This window comes from Oncorhynchus mykiss, chromosome 13, assembly GCF_013265735.2.
Source record: "Oncorhynchus mykiss isolate Arlee chromosome 13, USDA_OmykA_1.1, whole genome shotgun sequence".
Classification (NCBI taxonomy): Eukaryota; Metazoa; Chordata; class Actinopteri; order Salmoniformes; family Salmonidae; genus Oncorhynchus; species Oncorhynchus mykiss.
The window spans coordinates 25,854,691-25,873,020 of NC_048577.1; the positions used below are offsets into that span (position 1 = coordinate 25,854,691).

An 18,330-nucleotide genomic window follows, 5' to 3' on the forward strand; every position below is an offset into this window, starting at 1 on the left:
ATAAAAACACAAGGCTTAAACATGCTCTCTCTAGCCTCCCGGGTGGCGCAGTGGTTAAGGGCGCTGTACTGCAGCGCCAGCTGTGCCACGACCGGGAGGTCCCTTTCTGTATTTTACACCTCCTCTTTCTTCCTCTGTTTTTATAATTCACAACAGATGTGCATTGAAGTACAGATTAAACTTGTGTTTATAACACTTGGATAATGAGCTTTTCAATAAAGCGTTTCACATTCTCTACTGGTTGAAATGAAGTGTAATGTGATGAAATACTCCACCTGTCCCGTGTTTATCAGATCAATGCAGATGAAGGGCATTAGATATGAGAGGAACCGGAGTATTTACATGATGCATAGGAGGTGTAGTGTACTGTTTTTTAACATTATATTTCTGTATGTATGAAGTAACTAGTTGAATCCTGTTTCTAGTCTATTAGTTACAATGTGTAACCATTGATGTCCCAGGACCAAGATTGGTAAACACTGTTGAAGTGTATAATTGTAATACATACATGCAGACACAGCGTCATTCAAAGACTGGAATTTGACACTCCTGGTATTGGATATGACTGAAAATAATCTCAAAGACATTCATACCTAAACTGCACCTTTATTTGCCAAGGTAGAGTACATGATCAGTGAATATATTAAATGTACAGGCTACAATGTGGGGATCTCATGCATGGTAATAACTACATGTATATACAAATTTCATCATTGGCACAACATGATATTATATTCTACTCAATCCATAGGCTTCATTAATGTCATTCGGGCTGTTTTGAAGTTGATACAACTGGCTATGATAGCTAGGTTCTGAACTAATATGTATACCAAACGTTTGGGTCCATACACAGATCGGCTAGATAGCTAGCTACACATCCATGGGCATAGAGGGATTTTAATCATCCACTGCACAATAAGCAAGAACATAGCTACGTTATTTCATCTATCTGCATGGCAAATATCCGCAAGGCAAGCTTACACAGTTGTACATTCAATTTGCAGTAAATTATTCAGCTAGATTCTATACATCCACTGTTTCACAAAACGACAGCCTGGTTTGCTGGTTGTTTCATGAGTCCCTAAAACAACCAGAATTACAATTTCATACTCATGTCACAACACACATAAAGGTAGCCCAGCTAGCTGGCTAATGTTAGCTAGTCAGCTAGCTGGCTAAATCACGATTTTCGTAAATGAACATTATGATTTAAAAAATGCAAAATCGTTTGTCTCTACATTAACTAACATTGCTGTCAACTGTACATGATTTTTGCATGATTCGTTATGAAGTTATAAACCCTCACATTTGCTTCCATCCTAGTATTTCTGTCCGCTATCTTTGATCCAGTTCAGTTCTATGTAGGGGTACCCCTCTCTCCTAGTATTTCTGTCCGCTATCTTTGCTGATGAAATTCTAGCAGCAGCAGCCTCTCCAAGTGCCGGACAGAAAAATATATTGACTGATATTGATTTATTTAGGGGGGGCTAATGAATATTTTAGTTCTAGCGGCGTTTGAAAATAAAAAAAAACATTTTACTCATTTTACTTTTACTTTACTGCGTTACCCACTCCAGTCAGCAGATGGCGATCTGGGAATATAAGGTTATGCTGTTATTGTGACGTATAATCTAGTGGACGGAACGCTTCTTTCAACAGCACAACAGTTAGTCAGACACCACGGTTGCTTGCTAGACAAAATAGCCGAACCAATAAAGCTCGTTAGACGCTTTAGTGTATATTAGCCACTGTGTTTTAAACCCACTATTGTCGTATAGTTAGTTATCCGATTTATTTTCATATTTACGTTGTTGTTATTAGTCAGTTAGCCGACTGGTTTAGTTAGCATTAGCCTAGCTAGCTAATATCTCCGACCATGAGTTCACTAAGCTACTCTTTTCCTGCTAAAGAAGGGGAGGTCTGCTGGACAGAGAAAGAAGCTCCCGTGAAAGAGGAGGACGAAGAGGTGGATATCTCAGTAAAACAAGAAGTAGAGGATGAGGCCGTTACTGTGAAAGAAGAGGAAGACGCGTTCAGAGTGAAAGAGGAGGAGGATGCAGTTTATGGAGTGAAAGAGGAGGAGGAAACTGGATATCTGGGCCCGGTTTCTCAAACGCATCTCAATAAGGCATCCAATGGTTCTAACGATGAATTTAGCCATAAGATGGTTTTGAGAAACCGTTCCCTGATTAACACTAGTAAGTACAGTCTTAAATACAGAGGCACAAACTCTGCAGTTGTTGATATGATGTTTGGTGTTAAAGCGGAAATCTGCAATTGCTACATGCATATTGTGACTTTTAAAATTATTTATAGCCATTGATTATTGAAGAATATAACACATAAGCTTAGTTCAACTGTTGTAAACAATGTAAATAAACACTGTATAGCCTCAACATGGTTAAAACTATAATGTTGATGGATGGTCAGTCCTTGCATCCATAGGTCTGTCTATGAATTTGAGAATAGTTTCATTTCTCCATCCCCATTCATCATCTTATTACCAAAACAGTGGTGTAATTACAGATTTGTTATTGTTTGAACTGCAGATTGCTGGGCTGTGTGTTTTTTTTAGACAGCAACAAAATGGCTGCCAAGAGACTTGGTTTGGTAAACAGCTGAGGGATGGGGGCTGGAGAAATGTAACCACTCTCAAATTCATAGAGAAAGCTATTGTAGCAACCGTAACCCAACACCTAGCGACCTCGTCAAGAAGTTCAGACATCTTGGCCTAACAGTTATAAGTGTTGGCTTGAAAGTCACTGGACCCAGGTTTGAGTTCAGCTCAAGGCTACCCCCTGAATTCACTACACTATGAATACAAAGACCGGCCATCCATGAGGTCGAAATTATAATTTTAAACAGATTGAGGCTATATAGTATTTTCTATAATTCATCCATGATGTCATAATGATAGTTTAACTAGGTTTCTAGGATATATAGTATATTCTAGAATTCATCCATGAGGTCATAATGATAGTTTAACCAGGATTCTAGGATATATATAGTATATTCTAGAATTCATTCAGGATGTTTTGAGGATTCAGGATGTTTTTCAGGATGTTTTGTATATTCTAGCATTCATCCATGATGTCATAATGATAGTTTAACCAGGTTTTTAGGCTATATAGTATATACAGTGAGGGAAAAAAGTATTTGATCCGCTGCTGATTTTGTACGTTTGCCCACTGACAAAGAAATGATCAGTCTATAATTTTAATGGTAGGTTTGTTTCAACAGTGAGAGACAGAATAACAACAAAAAAATCCAGAAAACCGCATGTCAAAAATTTTATAAATGTATTTGCATTTTAATGAGGGAAATAAGTATTTGACCCCCTCTTAATCAGGAAGATTTCTGGCTCCCAGGTGTCTTTTATACAGGTAACAAACTGAGCTTAGGAGCACACTCTAATCTGAGTTTGTTACCTGTATAGAAGACACCTGTCCACAGAAGCAATCAATCAATCAGATTCCAAACTCTCCACTATGGCCAAGACCAAAGAGCTCTCCAAGGATGTCAGGGACAAGATTGTAGACCTACACAAGTTGGTACGATTATTCGCAAATGGAAGAAACAAAAGAACTGTCAATCTCCCTCGGCCTGGGGCTCCATGCAAGATCTCACCTCGTGGAGTTGTAACCACTGTCATGAGAACGGTGAAGAATCAGCCCAGAACTAGCCCATAGGATCTTGTCAATGATCGCAAGGCAGCTGGGACCATAGTCACCAAGAAAACAATTGGTAACACACTACGCCGTGAAGGACTGAAATCCTGCAGCGTCCGCAAGGTCCCACTGCTCAAGAAAGCACATATACATGCCTGTCTGAAGTTTTCCAATGAACATCTGAATGATTCAGGGGACAACTGGGTGAAAGTATTGTGGTCAGATGAGACCAAAATGGAGCTTTTGGCATCAACTCAACTCGCTGTGTTTGGAGGAGGAGGAATGCTGCCTATATACCCCAATAACACCATCAAACATGGAGGTGGAAACATTATGCTTTGGGGGTGTATTTCTGCTAAGGGGACAGGGCAACTTCACCGCGTCAAAGGGACGATGGACAGGGCAATGTACCGTCAAATCTTGGGAGAGAACCTGAAAATGGGTCGTGGATGGGTATTCCAGCATGACAAGGACCCAAAACTCACGGCCAAGGCAACAAAGGAGTGGCTGAAGAAGAAGCGCATTAAGGTCCTGGAGTGGCCTCCAGTCTCCAGACCTTAATCCCATAGAAAATCTGTGGAGGGAGCTGAAGGTTCGAGTTGCCAAACATCAGTCTCGAAACCTTCATGACTTGGAGAAGATCTGCAAAGAGGAATGGGACAAAATCCCTCCTGAGATGTGTGTAAACCTGGTGGCCAACTACAAGAAACGTCTGACCTCTGTGATGGCCAACAAGGGTTTTGCCACCGAGTACAAAGTAATGTTTTGCAGATGGGTCAAATACTTATTTCCCTCATTAAAATGCAAATCAAATTGTTACAGCTGTTGATAAGTCATTGTATAATATTCAGCCAATTTATTTTTATGCCATTACGTTAAAGGCGAAACATACCTAGATTCAATTACATTCATGAATTGGTTTGAAACCTTTGTTTTAAAACCTTCTCAAAGTTTGACGGATTTGACGGATTTGTAGAAAATGGTTTGTCATAAAACAATATTTTTTTATTTATTTAAATGTCACCTTTATTTAACTAGGCTAGTCATTTTAGAACAAATTCTTATTTTCAATGACTGCCTACCCCGGACGACGCTGGGCCAATTGTGCGCTGCCCTATGGGACTCCCAATCACGGCCGGTTGTGATCCAGCCTGGATTTGATCCAGGGTGTCTGTAGTGACGCCTCAAGCACTGAGATGCAGTGTCCTCTGCACCACTCGGAAGCCCCAAAATCATGTTCTAGTGCTGTCCCCAACTAAAATACATCTTGGTCAACCAAGAGTCATCTGTTCTTTCTACCAATCACCCCATGTGTTTTTATAAAATCAAATATACGTACTGAACTTGTCTGATGATTTAAGCATTCTGTTTGATCAAATAATTAAGACACACAAATGACTAAGTCATAACTAGAGAGAGCCGCTCGTCAACATAACCTGGCCAGAGGGAGCCGCTCGTCAACACAACCTGGCCAGAGGGAGCCGCTCGTCAACACAACCTGGCCAGAGGGAGCCGCTCGTCAACACAACCTGGCCAGAGGGAGCCGCTCGTCAACACAACCTGGCCAGAGGGAGCCGCTCGTCAACACAACCTGGCCAGAGGGAGCCGCTCGTCAACACAACCTGGCCAGAGGGAGCCGCTCGTCAACACAACCTGGCCAGAGGGAGCCGCTCGTCAACACAACCTGGCCAGAGGGAGCCGCTCGTCAACACAACCTGGCCAGAGGGAGCCCCCCCTCCGCTGCTGGACTTCGTAAATTCTGCCGTTCTGATCTTGAAGTTTGCAGTAATAGACTAATGGACTACAGATAGATAGACTAATAGACTAGTAATATACTACACCAGCAGTCTGCAACCTTTTCCAGTTGGAGTGCCAATTTATCTGACCATTTCTGCCAATCTGTGTTCCAGTTATGATTTTCATATGCACATTTTTGTGGAACAGTTTCATTTAATTTAGTATCTCAAAATTATTGTCTGTGATTAATGTACATTCTATCTAAATCTAAATGAAAATTATAGAAATCTAAAAGTAACTTTTATTGCCATTGCCAACTTTGTAAAAAAAATAAAATAGCCTACATAAAGCCAACAAATAAAAACATTGCACTCTGCAGGTAGAAAATATCCTGATAGAAATAAATATCCAAGAAATCACATTGGCTGCAAATGGCCTGTCTACAACAAACTTGAAACATTGTATCAACTATCAACTGGGTCAGGAAACTCAGATAGCAAGCTTGCAACATTGTATAAAATGTTATAGGCCCTCAGTTTCCTGCTCCAATGAGTTCTGGACACAGCTGTAGGTTACTTGTGCAAATTATAAGAAGTAATCAGGTATTTTATGACATTTCCACTGGATCAGAGCATTACATTTTCCCTTTTATGCCAAGTGGTTATCGAAAGGGCGAGAGCTGGAAATATTTAACAAAAATACTTTGAGGAACTATTGTCATTTGCAATTGATTTTGATTAGACTTTGTTTACTTGCTGTTTGGAGGTGAAGGAAAAATTACTTTGAGAAGCGCCACAACTCATTAGTGGTTCAGCGTTAAGACAATGAGAAATACTATCAGACATCCTCAAATGGACACATTTATAGGCCTACATTTGTGTGCAGGCCAGATATATTAATCCTACTTCTATATGGGTAATCAGGTGTGCGTCCTTACTCAACATTGATAGGAGTGTTACAAACAAAAGACAATGAATAAATTGACAAAACTGACGCATCTTGTAGGGTCAGGTCTGGGTGGTCTGCAGGGGGCAGTTTCATTTAGTATCCGTTTGGGTCGGCTGGGGAATGATTTTATTTCCCCATAGTATGTTGTTCCGAAGTTGACTGACTGAAAGGGAGTGTAACTTTGATTACAATTACACTTCCCTGAAGGAGGGAAACGATGAACAACACCTGTTTGTTCACAGCCTTTCCTGGGTCGGTGAAGAGCGGTATTAAATTTAAGGAATAAATCCAAGCCTCACGCTCATCACCTGTGGAAGGCGGGGCTTCCAGCAAGGCGTGGATTTGATACTATGTTGTACCTAGTTTCCCTCCTTCAGGGAACAGTAGTTATAGTCATAATGTTACGCTTGTCATATGATGACCTTCAACTAAAATATTGATCTTGCTGTCACAGTTTTTTTGTATTCTGAAATGCACTCGAACTATGTATCATTTAGTGGCTCCTTATGTTACGCTGGGAAAACAGTTTTCATGGGCACAGAAATACTAAATAATTTCAGAGTTTGCTAAATCCAATGGTTTTTAACAGAGTCATCTTGTAATCCACGATGGCATAGCATTAAGAGCTGTTTGTTTTAAATGTTATGTTTTTTTGTATATATTGCAATATACAGTGCCTTGCGAAAGTATTCGGCCCCCTTGAACTTTGCGACCTTTTGCCACATTTCAGGCTTCAAACATAAAGATATAAAACTGTATTTTTTTGTGAAGAATCAACAAGTGGGACACAATCATGAAGTGGAACGACATTTATTGGATATTTCAAACTTTTTGAACAAATCAAAAACTGAAAAATTGGGCGTGCAAAATTATTCAGCCCCTTTACTTTCAGTGCAGCAAACTCTCTCCAGAAGTTCAGTGAGGAATTCTGAATGATCCAATGTTGACCTAAATGACTAATGATGATAAATACAATCCACCTGTGTGTAATCAAGTCTCCGTATAAATGCACCTGCACTGTGATAGTCTCAGAGGTCCGTTAAAAGCGCAGAGAGCATCATGAAGAACAAGGAACACACCAGGCAGGTCCGAGATACTGTTGTGAAGAAGTTTAAAGCCGGATTTTGATACAAAACGATTTCCCAAGCTTTAAACATCCCAAGGAGCACTCTGCAAGCGATAATATTGAAATGGAAGGAGTATCAGACCACTGCAAATCTACCAAGACCTGGCCGTCCCTCTAAACTTTCAGCTCATACAAGGAGAAGACTGATCAGAGATGCAGCCAAGAGGCCCATGATCACTCTGGATTAACTGCAGAGATCTACAGCTGAGGTGGGAGACTCTGTCCATAGGACAACAATCAGTCGTATATTGCACAAATCTGGCCTTTATGGAAGAGTGGCAAGAAGAAAGCCATTTCTTAAAGATATCCATAAAAAGTGTCGTTTAAAGTTTGCCACAAGCCACCTGGGAGACACACCAAACATGTGGAAGAAGGTGCTCTGGTCAGATGAAACCAAAATTGAACTTTTTGGCAACAATGCAAAACGTTATGTTTGGCGTAAAAGCAACACAGCTCATCACACTGAACACACCATCCCCACTGTCAAACATGGTGGTGGCAGCATCATGGTTTGGGCCTGCTTTTCTTCAGCAGGGACAGGGAAGATGGTTAAAATTGATGGGAAGATGGATGGAGCCAAATACAGGACCATTCTGGAAGAAAACCTGATGGAGTCTGCAAAAGACCTGAGACTGGGATGGAGATTTGTCTTCCAACAAGACAATGATCCAAAACATAAAGCAAAATCTACAATGGAATGGTTCAAAAATAAACATATCCAGGTGTTAGAATGGCCAAGTCAAAGTCCAGACCTGAATCCAATCGAGAATCTGTGGAAAGAACTGAAAACTGCTGTTCACAAATGCTCTCCATCCAACCTCACTGAGCTCGAGCTGTTTTGCAAGGAGGAATGGGAAAAAATGTCAGTCTCTCGATGTGCAAAACTGATAGAGACATACCGCAAGCGACTTACAGCTGTAATCGCAGCAAAAGGTGGCGCTACAAAGTATTAACTTAAGGGGGCTGAATAATTTTGCACGCCCAATTTTTCAGTTTTTGATTTGTTAAAAAAGTTTGAAATATCCAATAAATGTCGTTCCACTTCATGATTGTGTCCCACTTGTTGTTGATTCTTCACAAAAAAATACAGTTTTATATCTTTATGTTTGAAGCCTGAAATGTGGCAAAAGGTCGCAAAGTTCAAGGGGGCCGAATACTTTCTCAGGGCACTGTATTTCAATCTTTTTCCGTGTTTAAATTAAATATACCTTCCGGCAACCCACCTCACCCAATGTGATCTGCTATTTTTTTTTAGACCTTATAGCTAGAACCTCCATCAGAAGCTAGCCATCAGAAGCTAACCAGCTAATTAGCTACTAATTTTATAGTCATTGTTAGCCACTGCTAGCAGCCTTTACCTTTTTAGCTCAGACACCAGACGCTTTTAGCCTGGATAATACCTGCCAGTCTGCACAGCACGATATCAACCGTGAGCATATCGGACTGTTTTTCTCCACCACATCACCGTATTCCTGACGTAAGCTCTGGACCATTACACCGGATAATCACAGCTAGCTAGCTGCTACCGAGTGGCCCAGACCCAAAGCTAGCCTTGAGCCAGGCCCATCTCCCGGCCTGCTCAGTGGACCCTATGAACACTCGGCTACACAGCTGATGCCTCCCAGACTCTTCACTAAGATGACTAGAAGCCACTCCATTACCGGATTCCTGCCGTAAACTCTGGACCTTTTCACCGGATTGGCTATAGTGGCTAACACCCTTGTCCCGACGCTATCACCAGTTAGCTTTGAGACAGGCGCATCTCCTGGCTAGTGTAGTAATGACTACCTAACGGCTTCCCTGGTTCACATATTGCTGTTCACTGGACCCTATGATCACTTGGCTACATAGCTGATACCTGCTGGACTGTTCATTAATCACGGTACTCCAGTGTTTATTTGGTTTATCCGTCGGCCCCGGCCTCGAACTCAGGCCCTGTGTTAACTGACCCTCTCTACCCATTTATTGCCATTGTACCTGTTGTTGTTGTCTTAGCTGATTAACTGTTGTCTTACCCGTTGTTTTCTTAGCTAGCTCTCCCAATCAACACCTGTGATTGCTTTATGCCTTGCTTTGTCTCTAATGTCAATATGCCTTGTATACTGTTGTTTAGTGTAGTTATCATTGTTTTATTTTACTGCGGAGCCCCTAGTCCCACTCAACATGCCTCAGAGAACTCTTTTGTCCCACCTCCCACACATGCGGTGACCTCACCAAGCATAACTGGTTTCCTCCAGAGATGCAACCTCTTATCGTCACTCAATGCCTAGGTTTACCTCCACTGTACTCGCACCCTACCATACCCCTGTCTGTACATCATGCCTTGAATCTATCCTACCACGCCCAGAAATCTGCTCCTTTTATTCTCTGTTCCCAACGCACTAGACAACCAGTTTTGATAGCCTTTAGGTTCTTTAACCTCTCTTGGGTACGTGAGATGTTAGCGTCCCACCTCTTCAACAGCCAGTGAAACTGCTGGGCGCCAAATTCAAAACAAAACATATTTTAAATAGGTTTCAATATTAACATCTTGTGAATCCAACCACTGTGTCATATTTTAAAAATGCTTTACGGAGAAAGCATACCTTACGATTATTTGAGAACATAGCCCACTAGACAAATCATTACAAACAGTAACCAGCCAAGTAGAACAGTTACACAAGTCAGAAATTGAGAGAAAGTTAATCCCTTTCCCTTTGCCTAGTGGTTAGAGCCTAGTGGTTAGAGCGGTGGACTTGTAACCGGAAGGTTGCAAGTTCAAACCCCCGAGCTGACAAGGTACAAATCTGTCGTTCTGCCCCTGAACAGGCAGTTAACCGACTGTTCCTAGGCCGTCATTGAAAATAAGAATTTGTTCTTTACTGACTTGCCTAGTTAAATAAAGGTTAAATAAAATAAAAGATCTTCATATGGTTGCACTCAGCAGATATTAATTTACTCAATAAATGTTATTTTTGTTCGATAGTCTCTTTATATCCAAAAACCTCAATTTTGTTTGCGCGTTTTCTTCAGTAATCCACAGGCTCAAACGCAGTCAAAACAGGAAGACAAAAAAATTATCTAAATTGTATCTGTAAAGTTGATAAAAACATGTCAAATGTTGTTTATATTCAATCCTCAGGTTGTTTTTAGCCTAAATAATCGATAATATTTCAACCGGACAATAACGTCGTCAATTTAAAAGGTAAACAAGAAAGGCACTCTCTCGATCTCGCGCATGAAAAAGCTCTGTGACACTTCAGGGTCCACTCATTCAGACTGCTCTTACTTCCTCATTTTTCACAATACAAGCCTGAAACAAATTCTAAAGACTGTTGACATCTAGTGGAAGGCATATTATCTTCAATTTGAGTCCTTAGTCAATGGATACGGTCATGGCATTGAATAGAAAACTACAAAACCCCCCAAAAAACTACTTCCTGAATGGATTTTTCTCAGGTTTTCGCCTGCCAAATCAGTTCTGTTATACTCACAGACACTATTTTAACAGTTTTGGAAACTTTACAGTGTTTTCTATCCACATCTACCAGTTATATGCATATTATCTCTTCTGGGCCCGAGAAGCAGGCAGTTTAATTTGGGCATGCATTCATCCAAAATTCAGAGTGCTGCCCTCTACCCTAGAGAAGTTAACCATAAAAGCCTTGGTTTCTTGCATGTTAACATCAGAAGCCTCCTCCCTAAGTTTGTTTTTCTCACTGTTTTAGCACACTCCGCCAACCTTGATGTCCTTGCCGTGTCTGAATCCTGGCTTTGGAAGGCCACCAAAAATTCAGACATTTCCATCCCCATCTATTACATTTTCCGTCAAGATATAACTGCCAAAGGGGGAGGAGATGCAATCTACTGCAGAGATGGCCTGCAAAGTTCTGTCATACTTTCCAGGTCTAAGCCCAAACAGTTCGAGCTTCTAATTTTAAAAATTAATCTCTCCAGAAATAAGTCTCTCACTGTTGCCGCCTGTTACAGACCCCCCTCAGCTCCCAGCTGTGCCCTGGACACCATATGTGAATTGATTTCACCCCATCTATCTTCAGAGATCGTTCTGTTAGGTGACCTAAACTGGGATATGCTGAACACCCCGGCCGTCCTACAATCCAAGCTAGATGCCCTCAATCTCACACACATTATCAAGGAACCCACCAAGGACAACCCTAAATCCGTAAACATGGGCACCCTCATAGATATTATCCTGCCCAACTTGCCCTCCCTAAAACACTTCTGCAAGAAGGCCTTTCTAATCGATCTGGCCCGGGTATCCTGGAAGGATTTTGACCTCATCCCGTCAGTAGGGGATGCCTGGTTGTTCTTTAAAAGTCATTTCCTCACCACCTTAAATAAGCATGCCCCTTTCAAAAAATGTAGAACTAAGAACAGATATAGCCCTTGTTTCACTCTAGACCTGACTGCTCTCGACCAGCACAAACACATCCTGTGGCGTACTGCACTAGCATCAAATAGTCTCTGCGATATGCAACTTTTCAGAGAAGTCAGGAACCAATACACACAGTCAGTTAGGAAAGCAAATGCAAGCTTTTTCAAACAGAAATTTGCATCCTGTAGCTCTAACTCCAAAAAGTTTTGGGACACTGTAAAGTCCATGGAGAATAAGAGCACCTCATCCCAGCTGCCCATTGCACTGAGGCTAGGAAACACTGTCACCACCGATAACTCCACGATAATCGAGAATTTCAATAAGCATTTCTCTACGGCTGGCCAGACACTCTTAAATAGAACCTGGACCAGCTGGCTACCCCAACCCCTGGCTACCCCCAACAGCTCCGCACCCCCCGCAGCTACTTCCTCAAGCTTCCCCAGCTTCTCCTTCACCCAAATCCAGATAGCTGATGTTCTAAAAAAGTTACAAAACCTGGACCTGTGCAAATCAGCTGGGCTAGACAATCTGGACCCTCTCTTTCTAAAATTATCTGCCACCATTGTGGCAACCCCTATTACTTGTCTGTTCAACCTCTCTTTAGTATTGTCCGAGATTTATAAAGATTGGAACGCTTCCGCGGTCATCCCCCTCTTCAAAGGGGGTGACACTCTAGACCTGTTACAGACCTATATCCATCCTGCCCTGCCGTTCTAAAGTCTTCGAAAGTCAAGTTAACAAAACAGATCACTGACCATTTTGAATCCCATCGTACCTTCTCCGCTGTGAAATCCAGTTTCCGTGCTGGTCACGGGTGCACCTCAGCCACACTCAAGGTACTAAACGATATCATAACAGCCATCGATAAAAGACAGTACTGTGCAACCGTCTTCATCAACCTTCGCCAAGGCTTTCGACTTTGTCAATCACCGTATTCTTTTCGGCAGACTCAACAGCCTTCTTTTCTTGAATGACTGACTCGCCTGGTTAACCAACTACTTCTCAGACAGAGTTCAGTGTGTCAAATCGGAGGGCCTGTTGTCCGGACCTCTGGCAGTCTCTATGGAGGTACCACAGGGTTCATTTCTCAGACTGACTCTTTTCTCTGTATATACCAACGATGTTGCTCTTGCTACGGGTGATTCCTTGATCCACATCTATGCAGACGACACCATTCTGTATACATCTGGCCCTTCTTTGGACACTGTGTTAACAAACTTCCAAACGAGCTTCAATGCCATACAACACTCCATCCGTGGCATCCAACTGCTCTTAACTTCTTATGGCTGCAGGGGCAGTATTGAGTAGCTTGGATGATAGGTGTACGGAGGTGGCCATAGCAACTGGGCCTGAGGAGCAGGCAGTTTACTAATATATGTATATTATTATTAGTATTGGATAGAAACACTCTGAAGTTTCTAAAACTGTTTGAATTATGTCTGTGAGTATAACATAACTCATATGACAAAAACCTGAAGTTCCACTTCCTGTTTGAATTTTTTCTGAGGTGGCAGATTTTCAACCAAGCTCTCATTGAAATTACAGTGAGATATTGATGAGTTTTCACTTCCTACGGCTTCCACTAGATGTCAACAGTCAATAGAACTTTGTCTGATGACTCTAATGTGAAGGGGGGCCGAAGGAGACAGGAATTAGTCAGGTCTGCCACGAGCTGACCATGCTTTCACATGCGCGTTCACATGAGGAGGACCTCCCTTCCACTGCTCTTCTGAAGTCAATCTAATTCTCCGGTTGGAGCGTTATTCAAGATGTATGTTAACAACATACTAAAGATTGATTCAGTACATCATTTGACATGTTTCTACTGACTGTTACGGAACATTTGGACATTTTGTCACGTTATAGTGGACGCGCTTTGTGACTTTGGAATTGTTTACCAAACGCGCTAACCAAAGTAGCTAATTGGACATATAACGGACATTATCGAACAAATCAAGCATTTATTGTGGACCTGGGATTCCTAGGACTGCATTCTGATGAACATTTATCATGTATTTTCTGGTTTCTGTTGACACCAACATGGCGGCTAATTTGGCTATTGTTCTGAGCTCCGTCTCAGATTATTGCATGATTTTTTTTTTCCGTGAAGTTTTTTTAATCTGACACAGCGGTTGCATTAAGGAGAGGTATATCTATAATTCCATGCTACCTTCACTCACGCTGCCTAACATACCCTCGTAAAACTGACTATCCTACCGATCCTTGACTTTGGCGATGTAATTTTCAAAATAGCCTCCAACACTCTACTCACCAAACTGGATGCAGTCTATCACAGTGCAATCCGTTTTGTCACCAAGGCCCCATATACCACCCACCACTGTGACCAATATGCTCTCGTTGGCTGGCCCTCGCTACATATTCGCAATATTCGCCAAACCAACTGGCTCCAGGTCATCTATAAGTCTTTGCTAGGCTGCTTTCACTCAGCTAACTGGTCACCATAGCAACACCCACCCATAGCACGCGCTCCAGGAGGTATATCTCACTGGTCATCCCCAAAGCCAACACCTACTTTGGCCGCATTTCCTTCCAGTTCTCTGCTGCCAGTGACTGGAACGAATTGCAAAAATCACTGAAGTTGGAGACTTAAATCTCCCTCACTAACTTTACGCATCAGCTATCTGAGCATTTTACAGATTGCTGCAGCTGTCCACAGCCCATCTGTAAATAGCCCATCCAACTAGCTACCTCATCCCCATTTTTTTATTGACTTTTTGCTCTTTTTCACACCAGTATTTCTACTTGCACATCATCATCTGCACATCTATTACTCCAGTGTTCATTTGCTAAATTGTAATTATTCGCTACTATGGCCTTTATTGCCTTACCTCCGACACTCCTTTTGCACACACTGCATATAGATTTTATAGATTGTGTTATTGATTGTACGTTGTTGTTAGGTGAAGTTATGGGTCCTACAGTAGGTCTATGTTATTGTTATGGGTCCTAGAGTACACTATGTATGTCATGCAACAACAACCAAAGTGCTTCTTCATTCATTACAGATATATTTGTTGTAAGGTGGTGTTATGGACCAATTTGGCAAACAGTGTACAAACTGTCATTGTCAGGCTGATGAAAAAGCCAAAGAGCATTTTACTGGTTGAAGTGTTTTTTTAAGTACAAAGCGGTTGATTTGCGATGATGACACAAACATATTAAGCAGGACATTCAAACGAGCCTTACAATTATAATCCAAAGTAGTGTGAAATACACTCATTAGCAACCTAGAAATGGAGTTTGAAATGGAGTTTTCCCATATTCACATTCAGAATACATTGTGAAAAACTAAAATCTTTGTTCACCATTTTTGCTCCAGGCAGATATACTAGTTACAATTTTAGCAAACACAGAAAGGGGCTATATTGGAGACCAAAAATCGTCAGGCAAACTGCTTAAAGTTTCAACAACGTGAATAACTTATTTCTATTCTACAATCTTAGATGTTACTACTAATGTGAAAACAAGACAACATATGACTATTGTTACTCATTTTAAGACAAATGTCAAATAATTATTACATTCATTACAGACGTCAATTGTTGTACAACATCATGGCTACGCTGTTGGCATCACCTTTTAGAGTGGATTTCTGCTATTGCGGGCCTTTAATCATCTGTCTGACTTTGTTGTTCACACAGGAGTGATACGGGACTATCATGGATCCTCTGGGGAGCCTCAACAACCTCATGATAATGACGAGGCAGAGAAGAGTCTCTCCAGATCAGAACTCCTCAAGAAACACCTGCAGAGACCCACAGGGAAGATAATTCACCGCTCTGACTGTGGGAAGAGATTCACCTCATCAGCAGGCATTAGAATTCAGCAGAGAATCCACACAGTAGTGAAATCTTATTGCTGTACTCAATGTGGGAAGAGTTTTAAAACATCTAGCCATCTTATTGTACACCAGAGAATACACACAGGAGAGAAATCTTATAGCTGTGATCAATGTGGGAAGAGTTTTATTCAGCTAAGCAACCTGATACCACACCAGAGAATACACACAGGAGAGAAACGTTATAGCTGTGATCAATGTGGGAAGACTTTTACTCACGTTAGCACCCTGATATCACACCGGAGAATACACACAGGAGCAAAACCGTATAGCTGTGATGAATGTGGGAAGAGTTTTGCTAGGTCGAGCCATCTGACTCTTCACCAGCGAACACACACAGGAGAGAAACCTTATAGCTGTACTCAATGTGGGAAGAGTTTTACTCATTCAACCAGCCTATTACACCAGAGAACACACACAGGAGAGAAACCTTATATCTGTGATCAATGTGGGAAGTGTTTTACTCAGCTAAGCAGCCTGATATCACACCAGAGAACACACACAGGAGAGAAACCATACAGCTGTGATGAATGTGGGAAGAGTTTTACTGAGTTGAGCAGTCTGACTGTACACCAGAGAATACACACAGGAGAGAAACCCTTTAGCTGTACTCAATGTGGGAAGTTTTTTTATACATCTAGCCATCTGAAGATACACCATCGAAGACACACAGGAGATAAATCTTATAGCTGTACTGTATGTGGGAAGAGTTTTGTTCAATCTGGGGGACTGAAGGTACACCAGCGAACACACACAGGAGAGAAACCTTATAGCTGTAATCAATGTGAGAAGAGTTTTGTTCGATCTGGGGAACTGAAGATACATCGGAGAACACACACAGGAGAGAAACCCTATAGCTGTACTCAATGTGGGAAGAGTTTTGTTCAATCTAACCAACTGAAGATACACCATAGAACACACACAGGAGAGAAACCTTATAGCTGTGATCAATGTGACCAGAGATACTCTGATAAAAGATATCTGATTAAACATCAGAAAATACATGCATGAAGGAGTTTTTTTCATGATATCAAACATTGTAGAAGGAGTATTTTAATGTCACAATGTAGAATGTTTTAACATTGTAGGAGTATTTGGTTGCTGATTGTCTCAAGGGTGGGCAAAAAGTTTTGTGTTTAGCCAGTGCATCACTATTTATTTTGACTGCAAGTTTTTCCGTATTGGAGATGAGTTTTGTTTGGGCTCCTTCCAAGGGGACGAGAGTTCTAGAAGCTAGTGAGTTTTAGGAGGACGAGAGTTCTAGAAGCTAGTGAGTTTTAGGAAGACGAGAGTTCTAGAAGCTAGTGAGTTTTAGGAAGACGAGAGTTCTAGAAGCTAGTGAGTTTTAGGAAGACGAGAGTTCTAGAAGCTAGTGAGTTTTAGGAAGACGAGAGTTCTAGAAGCTAATGATTTTTAGGATTCTATAGAAAGAAAAAGAAAAGATACGATTGTATATTATTATTTAGAAATACATGTTTTTTCTTGTTTTTAATTGTTGACAGCCAGTAGAAACCATATTTATATTCTAGGAGGTGAAGCATTGTAGTTGGATATAATGTGAAATGGAAGTTCTGTTGGTGGTGCAAACTTTTCCAACAACTGTTATAGGATATATTTGTTGTCTTAAGGGGGAAAGTGTTACTGGCTTTGGTTTTTCCATTTATGTTTTGAGGTTGGATTTCAGCACGTCTAGCTCGTTAGTACGTATAGCTTGTTAGCACGTAGGGCGCACTGATTTGTGTCACCTCGTTTATCAGTTATTTTGTTTGCCTCCTCTTGGGCCGATTTAGTGGGTCTCATGGTGGGTGACTTTTATGTCCCAGTTGTTGTTACTAGTAAGTGGACAGTGACAAAATTGCAAGATTATGTTATAATCCTTTTATTGCATCAAATGGTTGTTTTATGCAACAGAATAGAGGGTTCTTAGAACTATAGTGTCTGTGTTCTACCGAGGATGGGCATCTGGGAGAAAACAATGACAGGAGATTTACAATGTATTTTGGGTGATATAACCTAAAGTGACCGCATTCCAGAGTATGAGTTAATGTTTCTGTTGTCTATGGTACCAGGGAGAGATGACCCCAGGGCCAGATCCTGGTCTCAACACAGAGTTTTTACTGTTTTTACAGTAGATACTGTCTGCTGAGAATTATAACTATATTTGATAGAAATCATGTAGGTTGAAAGGGGTGTATCTTGGCTGTAAAAGACCTTTGTACTTTTGTATCGTGGCTCTCAATTAATCATCTGGGGGTGATTTGTCCACCAGCCATCATTATCATAGAGCACTTAATTGATTCACTTTATGTGTGCGTTGTATTGACCTGCTCCCTTATTATTAAGTGAATAAAGATTTAGATTAAGAATAACTCATGTGAGAAGTTTGTCTCCTCAATTGATATCAAAGAAATTAACAAACACATTTGGCGATGGGGATGTGAATCCTGATTTGGTGACTGCTCCTGACGACCTGGGTAAATGGTGCACGAGGGATCCCTTTAACATGGGATCTCAGGGAGACCACACTTGGGGAACGGATTAGATGAACCCACCTTTGATCTGAGAGAGAGCGAGCTGAGTGGGTACCACATCTCCAACCTAGTTTTTTTTAAAGAAA

At 41.3% G+C, this 18,330-nt stretch overlaps 1 protein-coding gene across 1 annotated transcript; it reads left to right on the top strand.

Annotated features, from left to right (window-relative positions):
* Positions 1 to 1,645: 1,645 nt before the first annotated feature.
* On the top strand, positions 1,646 to 18,082 carry LOC110516920 (zinc finger protein OZF-like). The gene is made up of 2 exons (XM_036942386.1): positions 1,646 to 2,198; positions 15,517 to 18,082. Exons 1-2 carry the CDS (start codon positions 1,877 to 1,879, stop codon positions 16,722 to 16,724), a joined length of 1,530 nt encoding a protein of 509 aa, XP_036798281.1. The 5' UTR covers positions 1,646 to 1,876; the 3' UTR covers positions 16,725 to 18,082.
* Positions 18,083 to 18,330: the final 248 nt, after the last annotated feature.

Bases quoted from the DNA above. Each gene is read 5' to 3' on its own strand.
- LOC110516920 (XM_036942386.1), top strand. From the start codon at position 1,877: ATGAGTTCACTAAGCTACTCTTTTCCTGCTAAAGAAGGGGAGGTCTGC. The intron at 2,199-15,516 runs GTAAGTACAGTC...TTGTTCACACAG, and splicing joins CCGTTCCCTGATTAACACTA to GAGTGATACGGGACTATCAT.